This window comes from Leptonychotes weddellii, chromosome 10, assembly GCF_054177405.1.
Source record: "Leptonychotes weddellii isolate Sample4059 chromosome 10, ASM5417740v2, whole genome shotgun sequence".
NCBI classification, from domain to species: domain Eukaryota; kingdom Metazoa; phylum Chordata; class Mammalia; order Carnivora; family Phocidae; genus Leptonychotes; species Leptonychotes weddellii.
Genome location: NC_138378.1, coordinates 99,954,706 through 99,974,502, shown reverse-complemented (window position 1 = coordinate 99,974,502; position 19,797 = coordinate 99,954,706). Strand labels below are relative to the sequence as shown.

Genomic DNA, 19,797 nt, shown 5'->3' with positions numbered 1-19,797 from the left:
GGGCGCCTGGGTGGCTCAGTTGGTTAAGCGACTGCCTTCGGCTCAGGTCATGATCCTGGAGTCCCGGGATCGAGTCCCGCATCGGGCTCCCTGTTCAGCAGGGAGTCTGCTTCTCCCTCTGACCCTCCCCCCTCTCATGCTCTCTCTATCTCATTCTCTCTCTCAAATAAATAAATAAAATCTTTAAAAAAAAGAAAGAAATGATAGTATCTACAACTCATAGTACATTATTGTAATCAGTAAGTTGTAGACATAATAATCCAATAATTATTATCAGTGCTCTTTTGAATAAGTGATAATTTTCTGTTAAGGTGGCCAAACATTTAGCCTACTCTTGGTATGAATTTCTCCCTCCCCAGAAAGGATATTATCTCTAATACAGGTTAGTAGTGTAGACAAAGGAATTGTTAGGTTGTTGTTTTTTTATAAAAATTTCCTACTTGATTTTTAAAAAAATTATATCCATGTAGGGGCACCTGTGTGGCTCAGTCAGTTAAGTATCCAACTCTTGATCTCAGCTCAGGTCTTGATCTCAGGGTTGTGAGTTGAAGCCCTGTGCTGGACTCTGCACTGGGCATAGAGCCTACTTTAAAAAAATATGTATGTCCATGTAGATATTATCACAAATACCTTCTATACAGTAGGCTAATGAAGTATGATATGTGGTGTATAATGGGTGCAAGAGTAGCTTTTCTTCCCTGTTTGAAAGTTGAAAATGACTTTTTAGGCAGCCTCTTGGGGAGAGGAAAGGTAGTTAAGCAAGGTTTACCATTTTAAAAAATTAAACTATTTTCATAAATTTTAAATCCATAAGGCATTATGTAAGTCTATAAAAGTGATAAAATTGCACAGAATTGTATACACATACACACACAAATAAGTGCATGTAAAACTGGTAAAATCTCAATAAGGTCTGCAAACTCTATCAATGTTAGTGTCCTGGTTTTGGTGGTTATATAACATGGTACCATTGGAGGAAGCTGGGTGAAGGGTACATGTAACCTTTCTGTACTATTTTTGCAACTTCCTGTGAATCTATAATTATTTCAAAATAAAAAGTTCAGTTAAAAGATTCATAAGACAAACAAGAAATTTCTGTTAAATAACATTTATGCCAAGATGAGATTTAATTTTTCCAAAGATAGGCTCAAGACATTTAATTGACTTTTTTAAAGTTTATTTTTTTTCGAGTCTTTTCTACATCCAGCGTGGGGCTAGAACTCATGATCCTGAGATCAGGAGTCACATGTTCTCCAACTGAGCCAGCTGGGCACCCTGATTTAATTGATTTTAATTGATATATACAATATAAAAATTTACTGACAATATTGAATAGTAAAGGTACTAAAACAATAAATCAAAATAGTACGAATAAAAATATAACCTAAGACACAATTTTATATGAGGCTTTAAAATTTTTTCTTATGGGGTGAATAGTAAAAATTATTATTCATGGGTGGCTCAGTCGGTTAAGTGTCTGCCTTCGGCTTGGGTCATGATCCCAGGGTTTTGGGTCTGCTTCTCCTTCTCCCTCTGCCCCTCTCTCTCCCCCTCCCCCTGCTCATGTTCTCACTCCCTCTCTCTCAAATAAATAAAATCTTTAAAAAAATTTTTTTCTTACAGAATAACATCAAACTCCAATGTAAGCCTAGCAATTATAAGATCATTATTTACTTCCATTGGCTTCTTGATCTCTTTACATTGTCCTATGCAAACATTAAAATGTTTTTATCTCTAAAATGGAACAATAGAATTTATCCTTTCAGTGTGAGACATGTGCTTGTTTTGTTTTGCTGCACAAATACTCAATTCTGTTTTAGATTAAGCACATACGGATTTCATTTTCACATGAAATGAGAATTTTTTTTTTTTAAAGATTTTATTTATTTATTTGAGACAGAGAGAATGAGAGAGAGCACGTGAGAGGGGGGAGGGTCAGAGGGAGAAGCAGACTCCCTGCCTAGCAGGGAGCCCGATGCGGGACTCGATCCAGGGACTCCAGGATCATGACCTGAGCTGAAGGCAGTCGCTTAACCAACTGAGCCACCCAGGCGCCCCGAAATGAGAATTTTTATCCTTGCCCTTGTTGATCATTAAATAAAAAGCTTCTTCACATATATAAGGAGTTAACAAGTATCAACAAAATGTTGTTTATTGCAGGACACTTCTTTCTCAGAAAACTAGAACTAGGAGCAGATCAGTAAATCTTATCCTGAGTATAGTGTCCTATAGCACTGACCGAGTTCTTCCTCATCTTTCCAAGTGAGGTTCTCAGGCTGAGAGGATTCACAGAAAAGATCCCTCATCTAGTAATACATTTGAGTTTAAAGGAAGAGAAAATTACTATTAAATCTTATCCTGCAGTTTTTCCAGGTGGCCTTCAGTAAAACTTGAAACTTACTGATATTCTTCCTTACTCTGAGGCAAACAAGTGGAAACATTTTTAAGATTTCCTTTTGCAGTAGATCTTTTCAAAGATTATTTTCTTTTAAATCCACTTATAGGGACGCCTGGGTAGTTCAGTTGGTTAAGTGTCGCCTTCAGCTTAGGTCCTGATCCAGCATCCTGGGATCAAGCTCTGCATCGGGTCCCTGCTCAGCAGCAAGTCCTGCTTCTCCCTCTCCCTCTGCCTGCCACTCCCCCTGCTTGTGCTCTCTCCCTCTCTCTCTCTGTAAAATAAATAAAATAAAAATCTAAAAAAAAAATCCACTTATATTGTGGCACCTGGGTGGCTCAGTTGGTTAGGTGTCTGCCTTCAGCTCAGGTCATGATCTCAGGGTCTTGGGATCGAGCCTCACATTGGGCTCTCTGCTCAACAGCAAGTCGGCTTCTCCCTCTGCCTCTGTGATACCTCTCGCTTTCGTTCTCTCAAGTAAATAAAATCTTTTAAAAAAACCAAATATATATTAAAAAATAAGTCCACTTATATTTATTATCTTTACATTGTTTTTACTTAGCAAATGACAAGAATATAAATAGGGGCGCCTAGGTGGCTAAGTCGTTAAGCATCTGCCTTTGGCTCAGGTCATGATCCCGGGGCCCTGGGATCGAGCCCCAGTTCGGGCTCTCTGCTTAGCAGGAAGCCTGCTTCTCCCTCTCCCACTCCCCCTGCTTGTGTTGCATCTCTCACTATGTAGCTGTCAAATAAATAAATAAAATCTTAAAAAAAAAGAATATTATAAATAGTATAGCAAGAAAGAATTAATTTAAAATTAATGTTTTATAATACCTATCCTAGAGTTGACAACCAAGCTAGCTGGTTCGTAACTCTGGTTTAACATAGACACCTGTGCCCCTGGAGTAGTTTGGAATCTTGTTTTCTGACATTCTTGTGAACATCTTAAGCTAACTACCAGTTTTTTTACTTTTCTGTTGCTTTTTCATACCCACACCTAATTATATCTTGGGGACACTAAGGGATGTGTCAAACTGCTGCTATTGGCGTTCCTGCATATGTCCATGATATTTTCCTACTTTATAGTAAATGGAATGAAAAAAACTACAAAATCAAACTAAAGGTGCCTTTTTGAGGTTCTGGCATCCATGTTACGACAAACTGCGAAACATATAATTCTTTTTTTTTTTTTTAAAGATTTTATTTATTTATTTGAGAGAGAGAATGAGAGAGAGAGAGAGCATGAGAGGGGGGAGGGTCAGAGGGAGAAGCAGACTCCCCGCTGAGCAGGGAGCCCAATGCAGGACTCGATCCAGGGACTCCAGGATCATGACCTGAGCCGAAGGCAGTCGCTTAACTGACTGAGCCACCGAGGCGCCCCTGAAACATATAATTCTTTATCACAGCATTCTTGGCACTATAATTTATATATCCTTTTTTGGTTTAGATTAAGGACTGTTAAGTGCAGTCCTTTCTAGAGACCAGGAAACAGTTAAGGTCCTTTCCTGCCTCATAATTCTAAAGCCTTTACTGTTATTGCCATGCTAATGACTTCCTGATCTAAATCTTCCTCTTGTCAGATCAAGAAAAGCACTCTTTGTACCTATTGGAAATGGAATTTTAGTTACATTTCACCTCTTTTATTTATTTTTCAACTTAGATTAAAACAAGCAGAAAGTCGTTTCAGAGAATAGTCCCAAGATTCTATGATAGCATTTACAGGGACTATTTTTAAACTAAATAGGGAAGGACAGCGAATTCAAAAGTACTTGCATTTTATTTCTAGGTGAGTCAACTCCCTTATAAAAACTTTTTAGAACCATATACTGTTAAACCTGGAAAGAATTTTGGATAGGAAACTGAAGACAGAAGACATTAATGATTTGCAGTATTAGTAGCTAAACTAGGACTTATCCTCAGAATGCAAACTTTTTTTTTAAAGACTTTATTTATTTATTTGACAGACACAGCAAGAGAAGGAACATAAACGGGGAGTGGGAGAGGGAGAAGCAGGCTTCCCGCAGAGCAGGGAGCCTGATGTGGGGCTCCGTCCCAGGACCCTGGGATGACGACCCGAGCTGAGGGCAGACGCTTAACCAACTGAGCCACCCAAGCGTCCCAGAATGCAAACTTTATTACAATTAATTGCAAGAGTTGTCACAACCAGAATACGATGTGACTCATAATTGAGCCACTCATTAATTGAAGTTTAAGCCAAAATTTTAATAGCAATTCTCAAAAACTAACCTAGAATTTAGAGTAATGTGCAAATTAAGTTCTTCTTTATATTGTGTATGATCTCCAGGGAAGGAGAGTCTGTGTTAAAGAGTGTTCTGGTTTGTCCTTGCCAAAATTATTTTCTAAATTACCACTCCAGTCATGTGGCTTCTAGTTAACAGCAGTGAAGGTTGTTTAATAGTGCATATTGTCTGGTCCTACAGATTTTTTTTTTTCTTAATTCCTGTATGACCTCAGTTCTTTACTATTCCCATTTTTTTTCAACCAGAAAATGTGGCATTTGTACTATTTTTTTATTATTATGTTATGTTAATCACCCCTATTACATCATCAGTTTTTGATGTAGTGTTCCATGATTCATTGTTTGCGTGTAACACCCAGTGCTCCGTGCAGAACGTGCCCTCTTTAATACCTATCTGTAACTTTTGAGGCACTGTTGAGACTGTGAATGGAATTTATTTTGTAATGTGGATAACTGAATCTCTTTACTTCTTTTTAGAGCTGCCCTAAAAACAAAACAAAACAAAAACCGCAGAACACCTTTATTTTTGTCCAAACTAAAGGTGAATGATGTAATTATATAAAGAGCTGAAATAGCAGGGAACTCTTACTAGTCAAATTTATCCAGAACCAAGCATTAGTATACAAAGCACTTAGCATAGATATTTGGTGATTTAAATGAAAGAATGTGTAAACAAATACATGAAAATGTAGGGAAAAATCATCTGCAGTTTTTCTTTAGCAAATTCTATCTAGTGGCTTATATATATACGCGTATAATGCCTTTAGAAAGAATTTGTACAGTCACTTTGTTCTGAAGCACATAGTGTATGTAATAATGAAGGGAATCCAAAGTGATATCATGTAATATATTTTATATATATCTTCCATATAAAGTTGCTTTTGTAAGTCTAGATTGTTTTACCAGTTTAGCTAATTATCTGAAATCTTTTCAATGTCTTCACTTCCCTCATCTTTCATTTTCTTGTTGTAAAATAAAAGATGTCTTTTAGATGTTTATCAGCTATAAAATATGAGGATTGTATGCAATAGCAGATATTCATAGTTAGAGATCTTCAAATGATAATTATTTTACTTGAATATTATGCTCATGTTGGTTAAGATCCACACATTTTTATCTTGATTTATAGTTTTGTCCTCTCTTCTCCTAAGATCTCAGTGGTTCAATAGCATCCCCAGATGTCAAATTAAACCTTGGTGGAGATTTTATTAAAGAATCTACAGCTACTACATTTCTGAGACAAAGAGGATATGGCTGGCTTTTGGAAGTTGAAGATGATGATCCTGAAGATAACAAGCCACTCTTGTATGTAAAAATAGTAATATATATTTTTAGTTTTTTAGAACTAGTCTATGAGATGATTATATTCTTTCATGTTATTTAAAGACAAGTATGGCAGATCTTAACCTTTTTGGTTAAACTTCTAGGTATTTTTCAATTTTATTAGTAATTAGAAAAATTAAAATAATGAGAGAATGTTTTTAGCCTTTTGAATGGCAAAAATTGAAAGAATCATAATTCTGTTTACCTCTCTCACTTGCGCTTGCTCAAACACACACACATACACATGCACACGCACACACGTTCCAGACTGTTAGGGCTTACTTGGGCCTATAACTATCTCAAGTAAACATTCAATCTAAGTGAAAAAGCAGAGTGCTTGTTGTAGAAATTAAGTTTAAGGCAAATTAAAACTTCGAAAAAGATTAGCACTCCAAAATCTCTCCCATATAGAAATTCTAGAGCTACTGCTGGCGGGACTATAGGGAGTTTTTCATTTTCTTCATAGTACTTGAAATTTTTTGAGTGATTATTATTTGGGAAAAAAAAGTAAAGAATTTAACAACTTGGGAAAGAACCTATAGCTCTGTAAAATCAAGACATTATCAGGTTAATCTCTGTGGTAATTATTGGTAGATTAAGGGCTAAAATGTTTCTTAATATACCATATTTCATCAAATTTAAAACTGAATTATAAGATGCAGTTATTTTATGTTTACCAATAAGGAGGAAACAGTATGTAAGGCAGCATAAAGCTAAGACATCAAAGGGCTGTCTCCTTCGTGTAAGGATAAATGAGAAATAACCCACCATACAAAAAGAGACAGCAAGGATGTTTGCTTATCTCAATTTGCCAGTGGGTGGGGTGTTGGAAGAAAAATTGGAGAATGGAAACCCCATACCAGTTTTCCTATAGGATTGCAGTCTGAATTATCAGTATGGTCAAGAAGGGCTCAAGCAGAGGACTCTATTTAAAGTTGTCCCAAAGTAGTAGTGCCTCCAGGAGACTGGAAAATGGAAAGGCAGATATTGGAAGCAGTTGGCTTCACTTCAGGCTGACAAGATAAGACACCAACAGTTGTGACAAGCATCCTGATTTTAGAGAGGTTAAAATGTTGAAAATACCATGGAATGAGTGAAATACTGTACTTCAAATGCAATGCTTTGTTGACCAATGGAGATGGCACGGTCATATTTAAACTTTTCTTAAATTTTATTGCAGCTGTTTCAGTATTCAGAAATGTATGCTTTTTAAGAATTTTTATTTTATATTATAGGGAGGAATTGGATATCGATCTAAAGGATATTTACTACAAAATCCGGTGTGTTTTGATGCCAATGCCATCACTTGGTTTTAATAGACAAGTGGTGAGGGACAATCCTGACTTTTGGGGTCCTCTGGCTATTGTTCTTTTCTTTTCCATGATATCATTATATGGACAGTTTAGGGTAAGTATATGTTACTTTATACAAATTTGAAATATTTTAAGAGTTTTAAAATTAAAAATAGCCAAACATTAACTATAATGCTACATATGTTTAAGAAATGCTTTACTTTTACCCATTATTTCTAACTTGTTCATCTCTAGAACTTTTTTTTTTTTGAAGATTTTATTTATTTATTTGACAGAGAGAGACACACAGAGAGAGGGAACACAAGCAGGGGGAGTGGGAGAGGGAGAAGCAGGCTTCCCGTGGAGCAGGGAGCCCGATGAGGGGCTCGATCCCAGGATCCTGGGATCATGACCTGAGCCAAAGGCAGTCACTGAATGACTGAGCCACCCAGGTGCCCTTGGAACTCTTTTTAATTAAATAAGTGGGGAGTACTTTAATGCTTTCCAAACTTTTACATCATCATTCACATAGAAAGTATTTATAACGGTATTACAACTGGAGTAAACAGAGTAAACAGGGACTACTCTCAGCTGAGTGGAAGTGACCAGTGACTAGAAGTGACCAAAAGGGCTGCCCTTGCCCTTTATGATTTCCCTAAAGGGATGAAGAGTTTGAAACACAGTACTCATAACATGTTCTTACCTTTTATTCATTTTTAAAATAAATATTTTAGGGGCTCCTCGCTGGCTCGGTCAGTGGAGCACGTGACTCTTGGTCACGGCATTGTGAGTTCGAGCCCCACGTTGGGCCTAGAGCTTACTTTAAAAAATAATAGTAAATAAATATTTTAATAAATAATGACAAGGATTCCATCAGAATTTGTTTTTATGTAATACTTTGTTCTTCTCTCAGGGGCTTTATTATCAAAACACAACATACACACATTACTCCTTAATCCGTAGTTTAGGGAAGTAAAAAATAACTATCACTGAATGATTTGGAAATGAATTCATTTCTTGTTGCTTCTGTAACAAATTTCCACAAGTTTTGTGACTTAAAACAGTGAAAATTTATTCTTTTACAGTTATGAAAGTCAGAAACTCAGAATGAGTTTGAAGGAGCTAAGATCAAAATGTCAGCAGGGCTGGTTCCTCTGTAGGCTCCAGCACAGATTTTATTGATCACCTCTACCCACTTCTAGAGGCTGTCAACATTCCTTGGTTTCTGGCGGCACTACTACAACCTCTGTTACCATGGTCACATTACCTTCTTCTCTACTGTAGTCAAAACTCCCTCTGCTTCCTTTTTTTAAGGACAGTTGTGATTACATTTAGTGCTCATTTGGATAATCCAGAATAAACTCCCAATAGCAAGATCCTTAAGGTAATATAACAGTAGTCTTATTAATATTTACCTTAGATCAGTAGTTTATATCAGGTATTCTCTTGTAAATATGAGATGACTTGAAGTAAAATGGGGATTCTGGTCTACTACTCACCACTAATCCTTCATCTAGAGCATCTCTAATTTTATCTATTTTGCATAATCTTTGATTTGAACAAAGGGTTGTAAGGCTAAAAACAGATTACTACCTCCATAGAACGTCGCTCAGTTTGGTTTTACTTGATGTTTTCTATGACTAGATTGGGGTCATGAATTTTTGGCAATGATACTATTTTGTGTCCACCTCAGTATACCATCAAGGAGTATGTGATATTGATATATCTTTTACTGGTGCTGAGGTGGTATCTTCCCAATTCCTCCACTATAAAGTTGCTATTTTTCCCTTTTTAATTAATAAATAAATATCTTATGGAGATACTTTATGCAGACATTGTGTTTGTCATCAAACTTTAGCTCACTATTGGTGGATCTCGAGTTCAATAGTTATTACTATAATGTTTACTGAATGGTGGTTTTCTGTTTTCCTTATTCCTTCCACATGTATTGATTGGTATTCTCTATGGAACAGCTATCCATTCTTTGCCATTGCTTAATTATTTTTTTATTTATTTATGTCAGTATGGAATCATGAATATTTATTTTACTTTCTGGATTATAACCCAGTGCTGTCATCATTTATTTTCTTGCTGAGATTATTCCAGCTTTAGCCACAGGGAACTCCGTCAGGTTAGCTTCTGTGTCCTTTTGACATCTTCCCATTAGTTTTTTGAGCATTTCCTTTCCTTCTAACTCCACAGTGTTCTGGGCTCATCTTTTATCTTCCCTGCCCCAACCCTGGAATCAATTATTTATCAAAAGAATCCTAGTTCCTTTTATCAGCGAATGATATTTAGAAACTAGGATCTGGGCAATAAGTATGCTTATTTTGCTATTGGGGCTTTATTATTTCTAGACCCTCCAAGCAGACAAAACTTGGAAACAGAGGCATATATCATTATCACACTAAGTCTTAGGAGTTAAAATTGTCTGAAACATCTCCCATATTCTATCACTTAGATACATATGTAATTAATGTAAATTTTAAAGACCTCGGAAGAAGACCTATACCTTCTTTCAGGGATGAATTTTCCTTTCATGATGTTGTAAACCAGAGGTTTGGAAGTAAATACTTTGTTCTTTTTTTACAGTAATATTTGATCATAGATCTTGAAATACTGAGATTTCCTTAGGCAATTGATCATTGCTAAATTTTCATTTTGGATGTAAAATTGTATTAACACATTGCATTCTTACTAGGTTTTGGAAAGATCCTGGGAACTCAAACTATAACCTGCAATTGGATATGCCAAACTATCTTATATTAGCAGAGAATTGACTTCAGGGAAATTATCAGCTTATTTTGTACAAAGATATTAACTGCATGAATTTTTTTTTCCCTTAAGGTGGTCTCATGGATTATAACCATTTGGATATTTGGTTCCCTAACAATTTTCTTACTGGCCAGAGTTCTTGGTGGAGAAGTAAGTAGTTAATTGTGAAAATAGCCTTTGTTTCTTATCATAAACTTTATTTTTGGTATTGTAGATATTATCAATAGCTATATTCATCATAACTGTTTCTTGTCCCAGAATTGGTTCTAAGTTATACTACTTCCCCTAAGTGATAACATACTGGTATTGTGCATACTCAATAAACATTACAAGGAAGGAAGAAGAAAGAAAAGATCCCATACCACTCATAAGTAATTTAAAGCTTTTTAGGGAAGCATATAATTTATTTTCTAGTATAGCAGTTCTCAAACTTTTGATCTTAGGTCCCCAAGGAGATTTCTTTGTGTGGGTTTTATTTATCAATACTTAATCATATTTGAAATTAAAATAAAAATTTTAAATATATATTTATTCATTTAAAGATAAAACCAAATATATTTTAACATAAGTAATACTTTTTTTTTTTAAGATTTATTTATTTATTTGAGAGTGAGAGTGTGATGGAGAGGGGCAGAGGGAGAGGGAAATCTAGAATCTTAAGCAGGCTCTGCACTCAGTGCAGAGATCAAGCCAATACGAGCTTGATCTGACAACCTGAGCCAAAACCAAGAGTCGGACGCTTAACTGACTGTGCCACCAGGTGCCCTGTAAATAATACATTTTAAAGAAAACAACTTTTTCAAAACAAAGTGGTGAGAGTGGCATTGTTTTACATTTTTGCAAGTAGCTTTAATGTCTGGCTTAGTGGAAGCTGGTTTCTAATACCTGCTTTCTGCATTCAGTCTGTTATGATACATTGTTTTGGTTAAAGTATATGAAAAAAAGGAGGCATTAAGCCTATGTAATTGGAAAAGGAACAGTTTTTTTTTTAAGATTTTATTTATTTATTTGAGAGAGAGAGAGCGCACACACACAAGCAGGGGGAGGAGTAGAGGAAGAAGCAGACTCCCCGCTGAGCCCATCTGGTCTCAATTCCAGCACCCTGTGATCATGACCTAAGCCAAAAGTAGACGCTTAATTGACTGAGCCACCCAGGTGCCCGGGAGGAAGAGTATTTTAATAGTTTTTTAAGACGATTGTGGATATTCTTCTCTGAAACTACACCTACATTCAACAAGTAATAGTTTCTTAAAGGTTTGTTGTAGTAAGGAATCTCAAACAATATTAATGAACTTTTCACACTCTGTTTCATTAAAATTTACTTTGGGTGGATCTTTTTACCCATGCGTGGTCATTTGGAAAACACTAGTTCATTGAGTTTTGTGTAAATCTTTCAAATGTTGACACGTCTTACTGTACAGTATCAGAAAATCTCATTCATTAATATCACCACCATCTTTAAGTAGATCAGACTAAAGTTTATTTATTTACTTTTTTTAAAGATTTTATTTTAAAATCTTAAAAAAAAGAACATGCTTACAGATACCCAACTCTGAATAACCATAGTTTGTCTTTCATTTGTTCTTTCAAGTAAATATGGTGTTCCATGGTAAACACATCTAATTAAACTCTTCACTCAAACAGTTTTATAAGTGCTTTTCCTTGGGATAACCATTGAACCAGAATACAACAGAAATGCTTTCTATAGGAATGCCTGAGTGGCTCAGTCAGTTGAGCATCTGCCTTTGGCTCAGGTCATGATCCTGGGGTCCTGGAATCGAGTCCCGTGTCAGGCTCCTTGCTGAGGAGCTTCTCCCTCTGCCTACTGCTCCCCCTGCTTGTGCTCTCTCTCTGACAAATAAATAAAATCGTAAAAAAAAAAGAAATGTTTTCTATGTACTTCACATTTGTTGTACAGAATATTGAAAAGACATACTCAAAAGTTGAGATTTAATAAAGTTAATCATTTTAACTGTTTCATTAAGGACATTCTTAAGTGAAACTAGCTTTTTTTCTTCTTTTTCTGTGATTGTGTAGTAGTGAAGAGTACAGAAACTACTAGTATAGGGCACCTGGGTGGCTCAGTTGGTTAAGCGACTGCCTTCAGCTCAGGTCATGATCCTGGAGTCCCTGGATCAAGTCCCGCATTGGGCTTCCTGCTCGGCAGGGAGTCTGCTTCGTCCTCTGACCCTATTCCCTCTCAGGTGTTCTCTCTCTCTCATTCTCTCTCTCTCAAATAAATAAATAAGATCTTTAAAAAAAAAAAAGAAACTACTAGTATAGTTTGTGCTACCTTGAAAAGTAAAGTAGTACATTTTACCCACTGTTGATTTTCCCTGTTAGTACCAATATGAACCCAACGAGAAAAGGCAAATAATGTTTTATTATTTTTATAGAAAATAGTTTTGACCTTCCACTCTTCTGGAAGAGTCTCTGGGACGCTCGGTGGCCATGAACCACACCTTCAGAACTGCTGCCCCATTAAAAAAGACTTTGTGAATTACTGTAAATTGTGAATTACTCTAAACCTAGGAATTCTAGTGTTTTGTGTTTTTTTTTCCCTAGTGGTTTATTCTGTGAAGAGAGTAGAACAGAGGGTTGCCAGGCAGAGTTACCTTGTGGGTGCTGACTCCGTGAACATTGATTGCTAAATGCAGAGACTTTGAGCCCTTTTCTCATATTTGGTAGAAAGATCTGCCAAGTCTGTTACTTAGCTCTCGTTCATCTGCTTTCCAGCTTCCAAAATTATGTGTTGTTGTCCCATCTTCTGTTCTTCTGTTTAAGCCTCTTTTTTTAAAAGAAAATTATGTCATTTGGGCGCCTGGGTGGCTCAGTTGGTTAAGCGACTGCCTTCGGCTCAGGTCATGATCCTGGAGTCCCAGGATCGAGTCCCGCATCGGGCTCCCTGCTCGGCAGGGAGTCTGCTTCTCCCTCTGACCCTCCTCCCTCTCATGCTCTCTGTCTCTCATTCTCTCTGTCTCAAATAAATAAATAAAATCTTTTAAAAAAAAAAAAAAAAAAAAGAAAATTATGTCATTTATTAATATAATAAAACACATAATTTTATTTTGTGATATAGAATATATACTTATACACCAGGAAAAATGCAAAGAATGATATGAAAATACCATCATTCATAAAGTGTCACAACTGAAAATTACTATAAAAGATGAGGAAATAGCTTTCATCAAACTATTTTCTCCAAAGCAATACAGTTACCTTATACAGAGTAACACTTTGATTCTTATAAATGGCTTTTCTTTCATTATACTCATTCTCTTTATTTCATGTGTCTGATTTATTAGAGTTTAGGATCAGACTTTTGTTCCTGGTCCTTTTGATGGTGTTATTTTTTTTTCCATTTTATTCATGATTTCATACATACTTTGGGGCTTACATTATCATGAATAGTCTAAGGTATATGAGCAATGAGAATGAACGCGATCTGCATTATCTATATTCTGAGAGTGCTCAGGGGTTTTATCCATAGCCCAGTGAGCCTTTAGTTATTACTTCTTGTGGTGAGTGCTGAGGTGTGCCTTCAGGTTTATACATTTTTAATGTATCAGTTAGGAACCAGTTCTCCTTTATACAGTGACCAACCTATATGGCCTCTATGAATTTTTCTGTTACTTTGTTTCTCCCAGGTGTATACAATGTTTTCAAATCCCATGATTATTTTATGGTTTTGTTTCCATTGTTTATGCCTCTTTAAAAAAAAAAAGTTTTTGGGGGTGCCTGACTGGCGCAGTTTCTTGAGCGTCCAACTCTGGATTTCGCTCCAATTGATCATGGTATCTCCCCTGCCAGGTAAGTATGGATTTCGCTCCAATTGAGACCAAGCCCCACATCAGGCTCCCTGCTCAGCATGGACCCCCCCACCCCCGCAAACAAACAAATAAACAAATAAATAAATAAATAAAGAGGGTTTTCCCCCCCTTCCCTTTTAGTATAGTTTCAGGAGGGAATGATATTAGATAATGTGTTCAGTCCATCATCCTAACCTAAAAACTGTTGAATAAATTTAGAATAACATTTATCTATGAAACTTTTTCACTCTGCATATATCTGCATATAAAAATTTAAAATAATTCTAGTGGAGACTTAAAATTACATTTGTTCACATATTGTTATATCTTTGACACAACCCTGTGTAATATTTATACGAAAATAGGTATCGCTAAATGTCTTGGTAATTTAGGACTGTTGAGATAAAGAGTTAAGAGACTTAGATCTTAGGGGCGCCTGGGTGGCTCAGTCAGTTAAGCGTCTGACTTTGGCTCAGGTCTTGATCTCAGGATCCTGGCAGGCTCCACACTCAGCAGGGAGTCTGCTTCTCCTTCTCCCCCTCCCTCTGTCCTTCTCCCCCCAACACCCTCCACCCGCCTCCCCCTAATCGCGCATGTGCACATGCTCTCTCCCTCTCTTTCTCAAATAAATAAAATCTTTAAAAAAAAGGAGAGAGATCTAGATCTTAATTTGAACTCTTTCTCCTACCAGTTTTGCTTTCCTGAACACAGTCTCTCTAAAATTCAGTTTCTTCATAATGGAAGGCAGTAATACCTACTTCATAGGATTGTTGCTGCATTTGATCTGTCTTGATCTGTCACAGGGCTTGGCACATGGTAGTCACTAAATATTTTTTCCTTCAGTCTCTCCTGCCTGCCCTCCCTTCCCTTTTAGTCTGCATTTGTCACACATAGCTTCTTTAGACCTTGAATTTTTTGTTTGAATAAGATGGTTGTGGTCCCTTTAAATAATCCTTCTACAACTTTAAGGGAAGTAGTAAGAGAATATACTGTAGGTATAGTGAAGGTAACTGAATATATAGGTCTCAAAAGGGAGAGAGGGCTGGAAATGTAGATTTTGGGTATCATCAGAAAGTTGATGATAATTGAAACTATGGTGGGTTGATGAGACTGTCCAGGAACAAAGCAGATAACATGATAATTTGAAATATAAAGCATAGGATACTTGATGATTTCTTCTTGTCATATTTATGTAAGTACAACCAGGAATATGTGATGTTCAGTAGTGATTAAAATAATTATCTTGATTTCTGTGATATTTATTTAAAACTTTAAAATTCACAGGTTGCATATGGCCAAGTTCTTGGAGTTATAGGATATTCACTACTTCCTCTCATTGTAATAGCCCCTATACTTTTGGTGGTTGGATCATTTGAAGTGGTATCTACACTTATAAAAGTAAGTAGTGTATATTATAAAAAGTAATTAACGGTTTTCCAGGAACAAAAGTATACTAGTTATCTGCCTAAGAAGATTGTAATCTGTAACAATCAAACATTTTTAAGGGTTTTGGAATAGTGATCTCACTCACTGATTTTACCAATTGTGTATCTTTTATTTTCCCATTTTGATCGCCAAAAATTATAATGTATGTATAGGGGTGAGTAAAGAACAAAGAGCAAATAAGGCTACAGGATACTACACTCCGATAATTTTTTTAGTGATGAATTTTTCTTCTCTGTGTTTATAATACAACTTCATGTGACTTAGATTTTGTGGAAGATATTTATTTAAAATTTTACCGGACATAAATAACTTACTCCTATTTGAATAATAACTGCCTTATCAAATATGATAGACATGGTTGTACTAAGTTGGCTTTTCTGTATTGTAGAGATCAGGATTTCTTTATGCTGTGTTAAATTTAATACATTAACATATAGACCCATATTAAATATTTAATGATAATATTAAGTATTAATAAGTAGTAAAATAACTTAAATTTTGGTATTTATTAGTTTTGAACAACTCTCAGAAATAAATGACTGCTTTAGCGTATGTATGTATATTATACAATGAATGTAATTTTTTTCTTTATGAAAAATTATAGAACTTCTTAAGGCTACCACTTTCAGAACTGCCATTATGTAGCCTTCACATTAAAGTATTTGTTTTTAAGTAGAGCCACTTAATTTTTTATGATACACGGTTTTATTTAAAGTTGATTACTAATTCAAATATAAAAGAAATGATTCATTTTAGAATTGAGTAACTACAGGCTAATACTGACATATAAGCACTGGGTATTAAAAAGTGTGGATTTTGGAACCATTCAGTTCTAAATTCAAATTCTGGTTCTTCCACTTACCTACTGCCTCCCTTGGGGGATATCTTCTCTTACCCTCCTCTGCAAACTGGGAATCTTGACAACTAATTTTTAGGGTCTGTTATCTAGATGGTAAAGGATATATGCTTGATACAGAGTAGGCACTCAAGCGGTAGCTGTTGTCATTACAAATGTTATGAAAGAATATTTTGAGAACATCTTTGTATGTTAGAACTGCATGAACATTTTAGAGACCAAGTAGAATATCATTCTTTTCTCTCCATTCTAATCTTAATTTTTTTTTTTTTTTTTTGATTGGCATTATTAGCACTTAGCTTACAAGTCTTGCAGTGCAGAAGCTAGCCCCATTGCTGGCATTTAATTATCTAGCTTTAGTGAACATACCATTTTACTGAATCATTCGGGATCCTTCCTGTTTGTGTGTTGTTTTAACTTGGATTAAAGTCTGTTTGAATACTTCTGAGACTACTCCCCAAATTGATAAAACTGTGTGTCCTCTGGTCACTTAATAATTGAGTTCAGCTAAAAGTTGGTCTTTAATATTCTTTATGCAACTTATGAACGTATTATTACAAAGTGGCAAAGTCTTTTATATCGTTAAAAATTTAGGATATGATTGTTTTAAACTTCAGATTTTTCTTTGCCAAAATTTTTTCCTAGTTGTTTAATCTTCTTTTTATAGTGAGCTATTGTATGTTTGTTTCAGTCCAAGATTTTTTGAGAAATATGTTGCAAAACTCTTGTCATTTAAATCTAGCATTAGAATACAGATTAATCTACCAGCACTATTTTTTAACATTAAATCTCTATAACTCTTACTAATCTTTAACCATTTATTTATAACAAAAAATGTTTGACATACAAAGGCAATTTGATCATCATCTTACATATTTCCCTATACTTTCCTGAAAGTTTAAAATATTTTATAGTTTTTTTGTTTTAATTTAAAAAACACAATAGAAAATTGGACCATCTCAAATACATTTTCAGTCTGCCAATATTTATTTTTGACCTCTCTACCAGTGGTCCTCAAGGGCAGTTTTGCCTCCCAAGGACATTTGGCCATGTCTGGAGACATTTTTGGGTGTCGCAAATGAGTTAGGAGTGGAATCTTACTAGTGGTGTGTGTGGGTAGAGGCCAGGGATACTGCCACAAATCCTACAATGCACAGGACAGCTTCCAAGAGCAATTATCCAGCCCCAAAATGTCAGTAGGGCGAGGCTGAGAAATCCTGCCCTGTACCATGTCTTTTTCTATCATAGTTTCCCTGATTTCTACCCTTGAAGTTCTTCCTTTCATTTTAGTCTATAAAATGCCTTAGTGACTACTTTAATAAGTACTATATAAATTTCTGGTGGAAATAATTTAAGATTAGGTATGTGTATAATCAGAAAACCATGGTACATTTTATTTAAACTCTTGACCAAAATGTTATTTTTTTCCTCCTTTTTATTTAACCCTATACTTTTACCTATTCCTGGGAAAATGCTGTTATACTTAATAAACATTGTGTAAAATTTTCACTTAGTCTGTTTTCCTACTTCTTAGAAGAAGAAACAGGAAAAGGTTAACTTTGTAATAATCAGTTCATTTTTCTTTCAGCAACCAAATTTCTTGAAGCAGTTGGCCAAAAGCTGCCTTATCTTAAATCACCAGGGACACTGTTAAAAAGACTGATATTAAGACCCTTCCCTTAGTGATTTTGATTCAGCAGAGCTAGAGTGAATCCCAAGATTCTTTTTTTTTTTTTTTAAGATTTTATTTTTAAGTGATCTCCACACCCAATGTGGGGCTCAAACTCAAAACCCCGAGATCAAGAGTCTCATGCTCCACCAAGTGAGCCAGCCAGGCACCCCTTAGGATGCTCTTTTTAATAGGCACCCCAAGTGATTCCTATGATGAAACAAGTTTGATAACAAAAGATTTCATTTGCATAAGACAAGGAACATAGCAAGGACAAACATTCTTAATAATTTTAAACATTCTCAGTAAGTTTTACTATTTATCACAGTTGGTTGTCAGGGTTGTTTTAAGAAAATACCGTAAATGTGACTTTACTCTCTGATACCCAAAATGTTAATTGAATTGCTAATATACTGCCTTTTGTCTTTTTTGTTTGTTTTTTAAAGCTGTTTGGTGTGTTTTGGGCTGCCTACAGTGCTGCTTCATTGTTAGTGGGTGAAGAATTCAAGACCAAAAAGCCTCTCCTGATTTATCCAATCTTTTTACTATACATTTATTTTTTGTCCTTATATACTGGGGTGTGATCTAAGTCATATATGAGTAGAAGAAGACAATGTTACATTTGTGTGTAGTCTGGGAATTCTTGCTGAGGTGATTGCAGAAAACCTGTTGCTGATAAAATTTTACATGTTCTACATGTAAAGGCAGGTTTGAGGTCTTTTTAAAACCATATTTTTGGTATTTAATTAAGCATTTGCAGTTATCTGGATTTTTTTTTTTTTTTTTTTGGTCAGAATTCCAAATTCTGTTTGATTCTTCATATTCCAGTGAATAAAGTATAAAAGCATTGTGTTTTTAAGATTGTGTCAATATTCACCTAAAAACTTGTGCCAAAAGCATCTGGAACGGTAATTATATTTCATTCAAAGGGTAAATATGGCAGCATCCTGATAATCTAAAAGTGCAATTTTTTTTCTTTAAAAGGTTTTCTCCTGCATCACAGATCCTGTAGATATATATTTATATTTATACATATATATTTATGAAATAATTCTTATTATTCACAAAATATATTTCTGAATAGCCTAAAAGTTAAGATATTTTAAATCTCATGCTTAACCATTCTTTAATTTGGCCATTAATTTTTTTATTTATCAATTCAAATTTGTTTTTTAAATTGTGTATAATTTAAAAAGTCTCATACATGCTTCAGTATGTCCTTATTAAGAAGTCCAACTAAAACTAATTTTAACAGTTGCTGATGTAGGTTTGCTTGGGTGTGCTCTGAAAAACCTTTTTTGAATGCCTAAATATCTGATTTCAGTTTCTGTTTATCTTTCTGACCAAAGGAACAGAGGTATAGTGGATATGGCATTATTATCATTGTTAATATGTAGAAAAAATAGTAATATTTATAGCATCAGTAAATATTTTTAAGTGGTACTCCTAAGTCATAAAAGTTGCCGAAAAGAGACCTTTAAAATCTTGTGGTCCTGAACAATGTTAAACGAAGTAGAAAAAAATAAAATGCTTCCCAGCTGTGTGTTTTGTTTTATAACACCTTGTCCTGTATTACTAACAAGTATCAGGTACTCTTTAACAAATGTACATTATTTGCTAAGCCCTAAGAAATTTTATTTTTTTTTTATTTTTATAATTTTTTTTTTTTAAGATTTTATTTATTTATTTGAGACAGAGAGAATGAGAGAGAGAGAGCACATGAGAGGGGGGAGGGTCAGAGGGAGAAGTAGGCTCCCCTCCGAGCAGGGAGCCCGATGCGGGACTCGATCCCGGGACTCCAGGATCATGACCTGAGCCGAAGGCAGTCGCTTAACCAACTGAGCCACCCAGGCACCCAGCCCTAAGAAATTTTAACTAGTAAAATTTTTGTTGCAAATTATTTCATAGACTCTAGGTGTACTTTAGTTAATATTACTTTGTAAAGTAGATAAAATATTTTATTTATGTCCAT

At 35.2% G+C, this 19,797-nt stretch overlaps 2 protein-coding genes across 2 annotated transcripts in view; one reads left to right on the top strand and one right to left on the bottom strand.

Annotated features, from left to right (window-relative positions):
• LOC145723744 (zinc transporter 6-like) overlaps window positions 1-2,254 on the bottom strand; it is a 7,830-nt gene extending 5,576 nt beyond the window's left edge. Inside the window, exon 1 of the mRNA XM_081832246.1 lies at window positions 2,240-2,254. Coding sequence (XP_081688372.1) covers window positions 2,240-2,254 — 15 coding nt within the window. The remainder of the gene's footprint in view (window positions 1-2,239) is intronic.
• A 1,165-nt stretch (window positions 2,255-3,419) lies between these two features.
• Window positions 3,420-19,368, top strand: YIPF4 (Yip1 domain family member 4). The gene is made up of 6 exons (XM_081832245.1): window positions 3,420-3,480; window positions 5,807-5,960; window positions 7,214-7,385; window positions 10,118-10,195; window positions 15,139-15,252; window positions 18,272-19,368. The coding sequence occupies exons 1-6, from the start codon at window positions 3,420-3,422 to the stop codon at window positions 18,407-18,409; spliced, it is 717 nt and encodes a 238-aa protein (XP_081688371.1). The 3' UTR covers window positions 18,410-19,368.
• The last annotated feature ends 429 nt before the right edge of the window (window positions 19,369-19,797 follow it).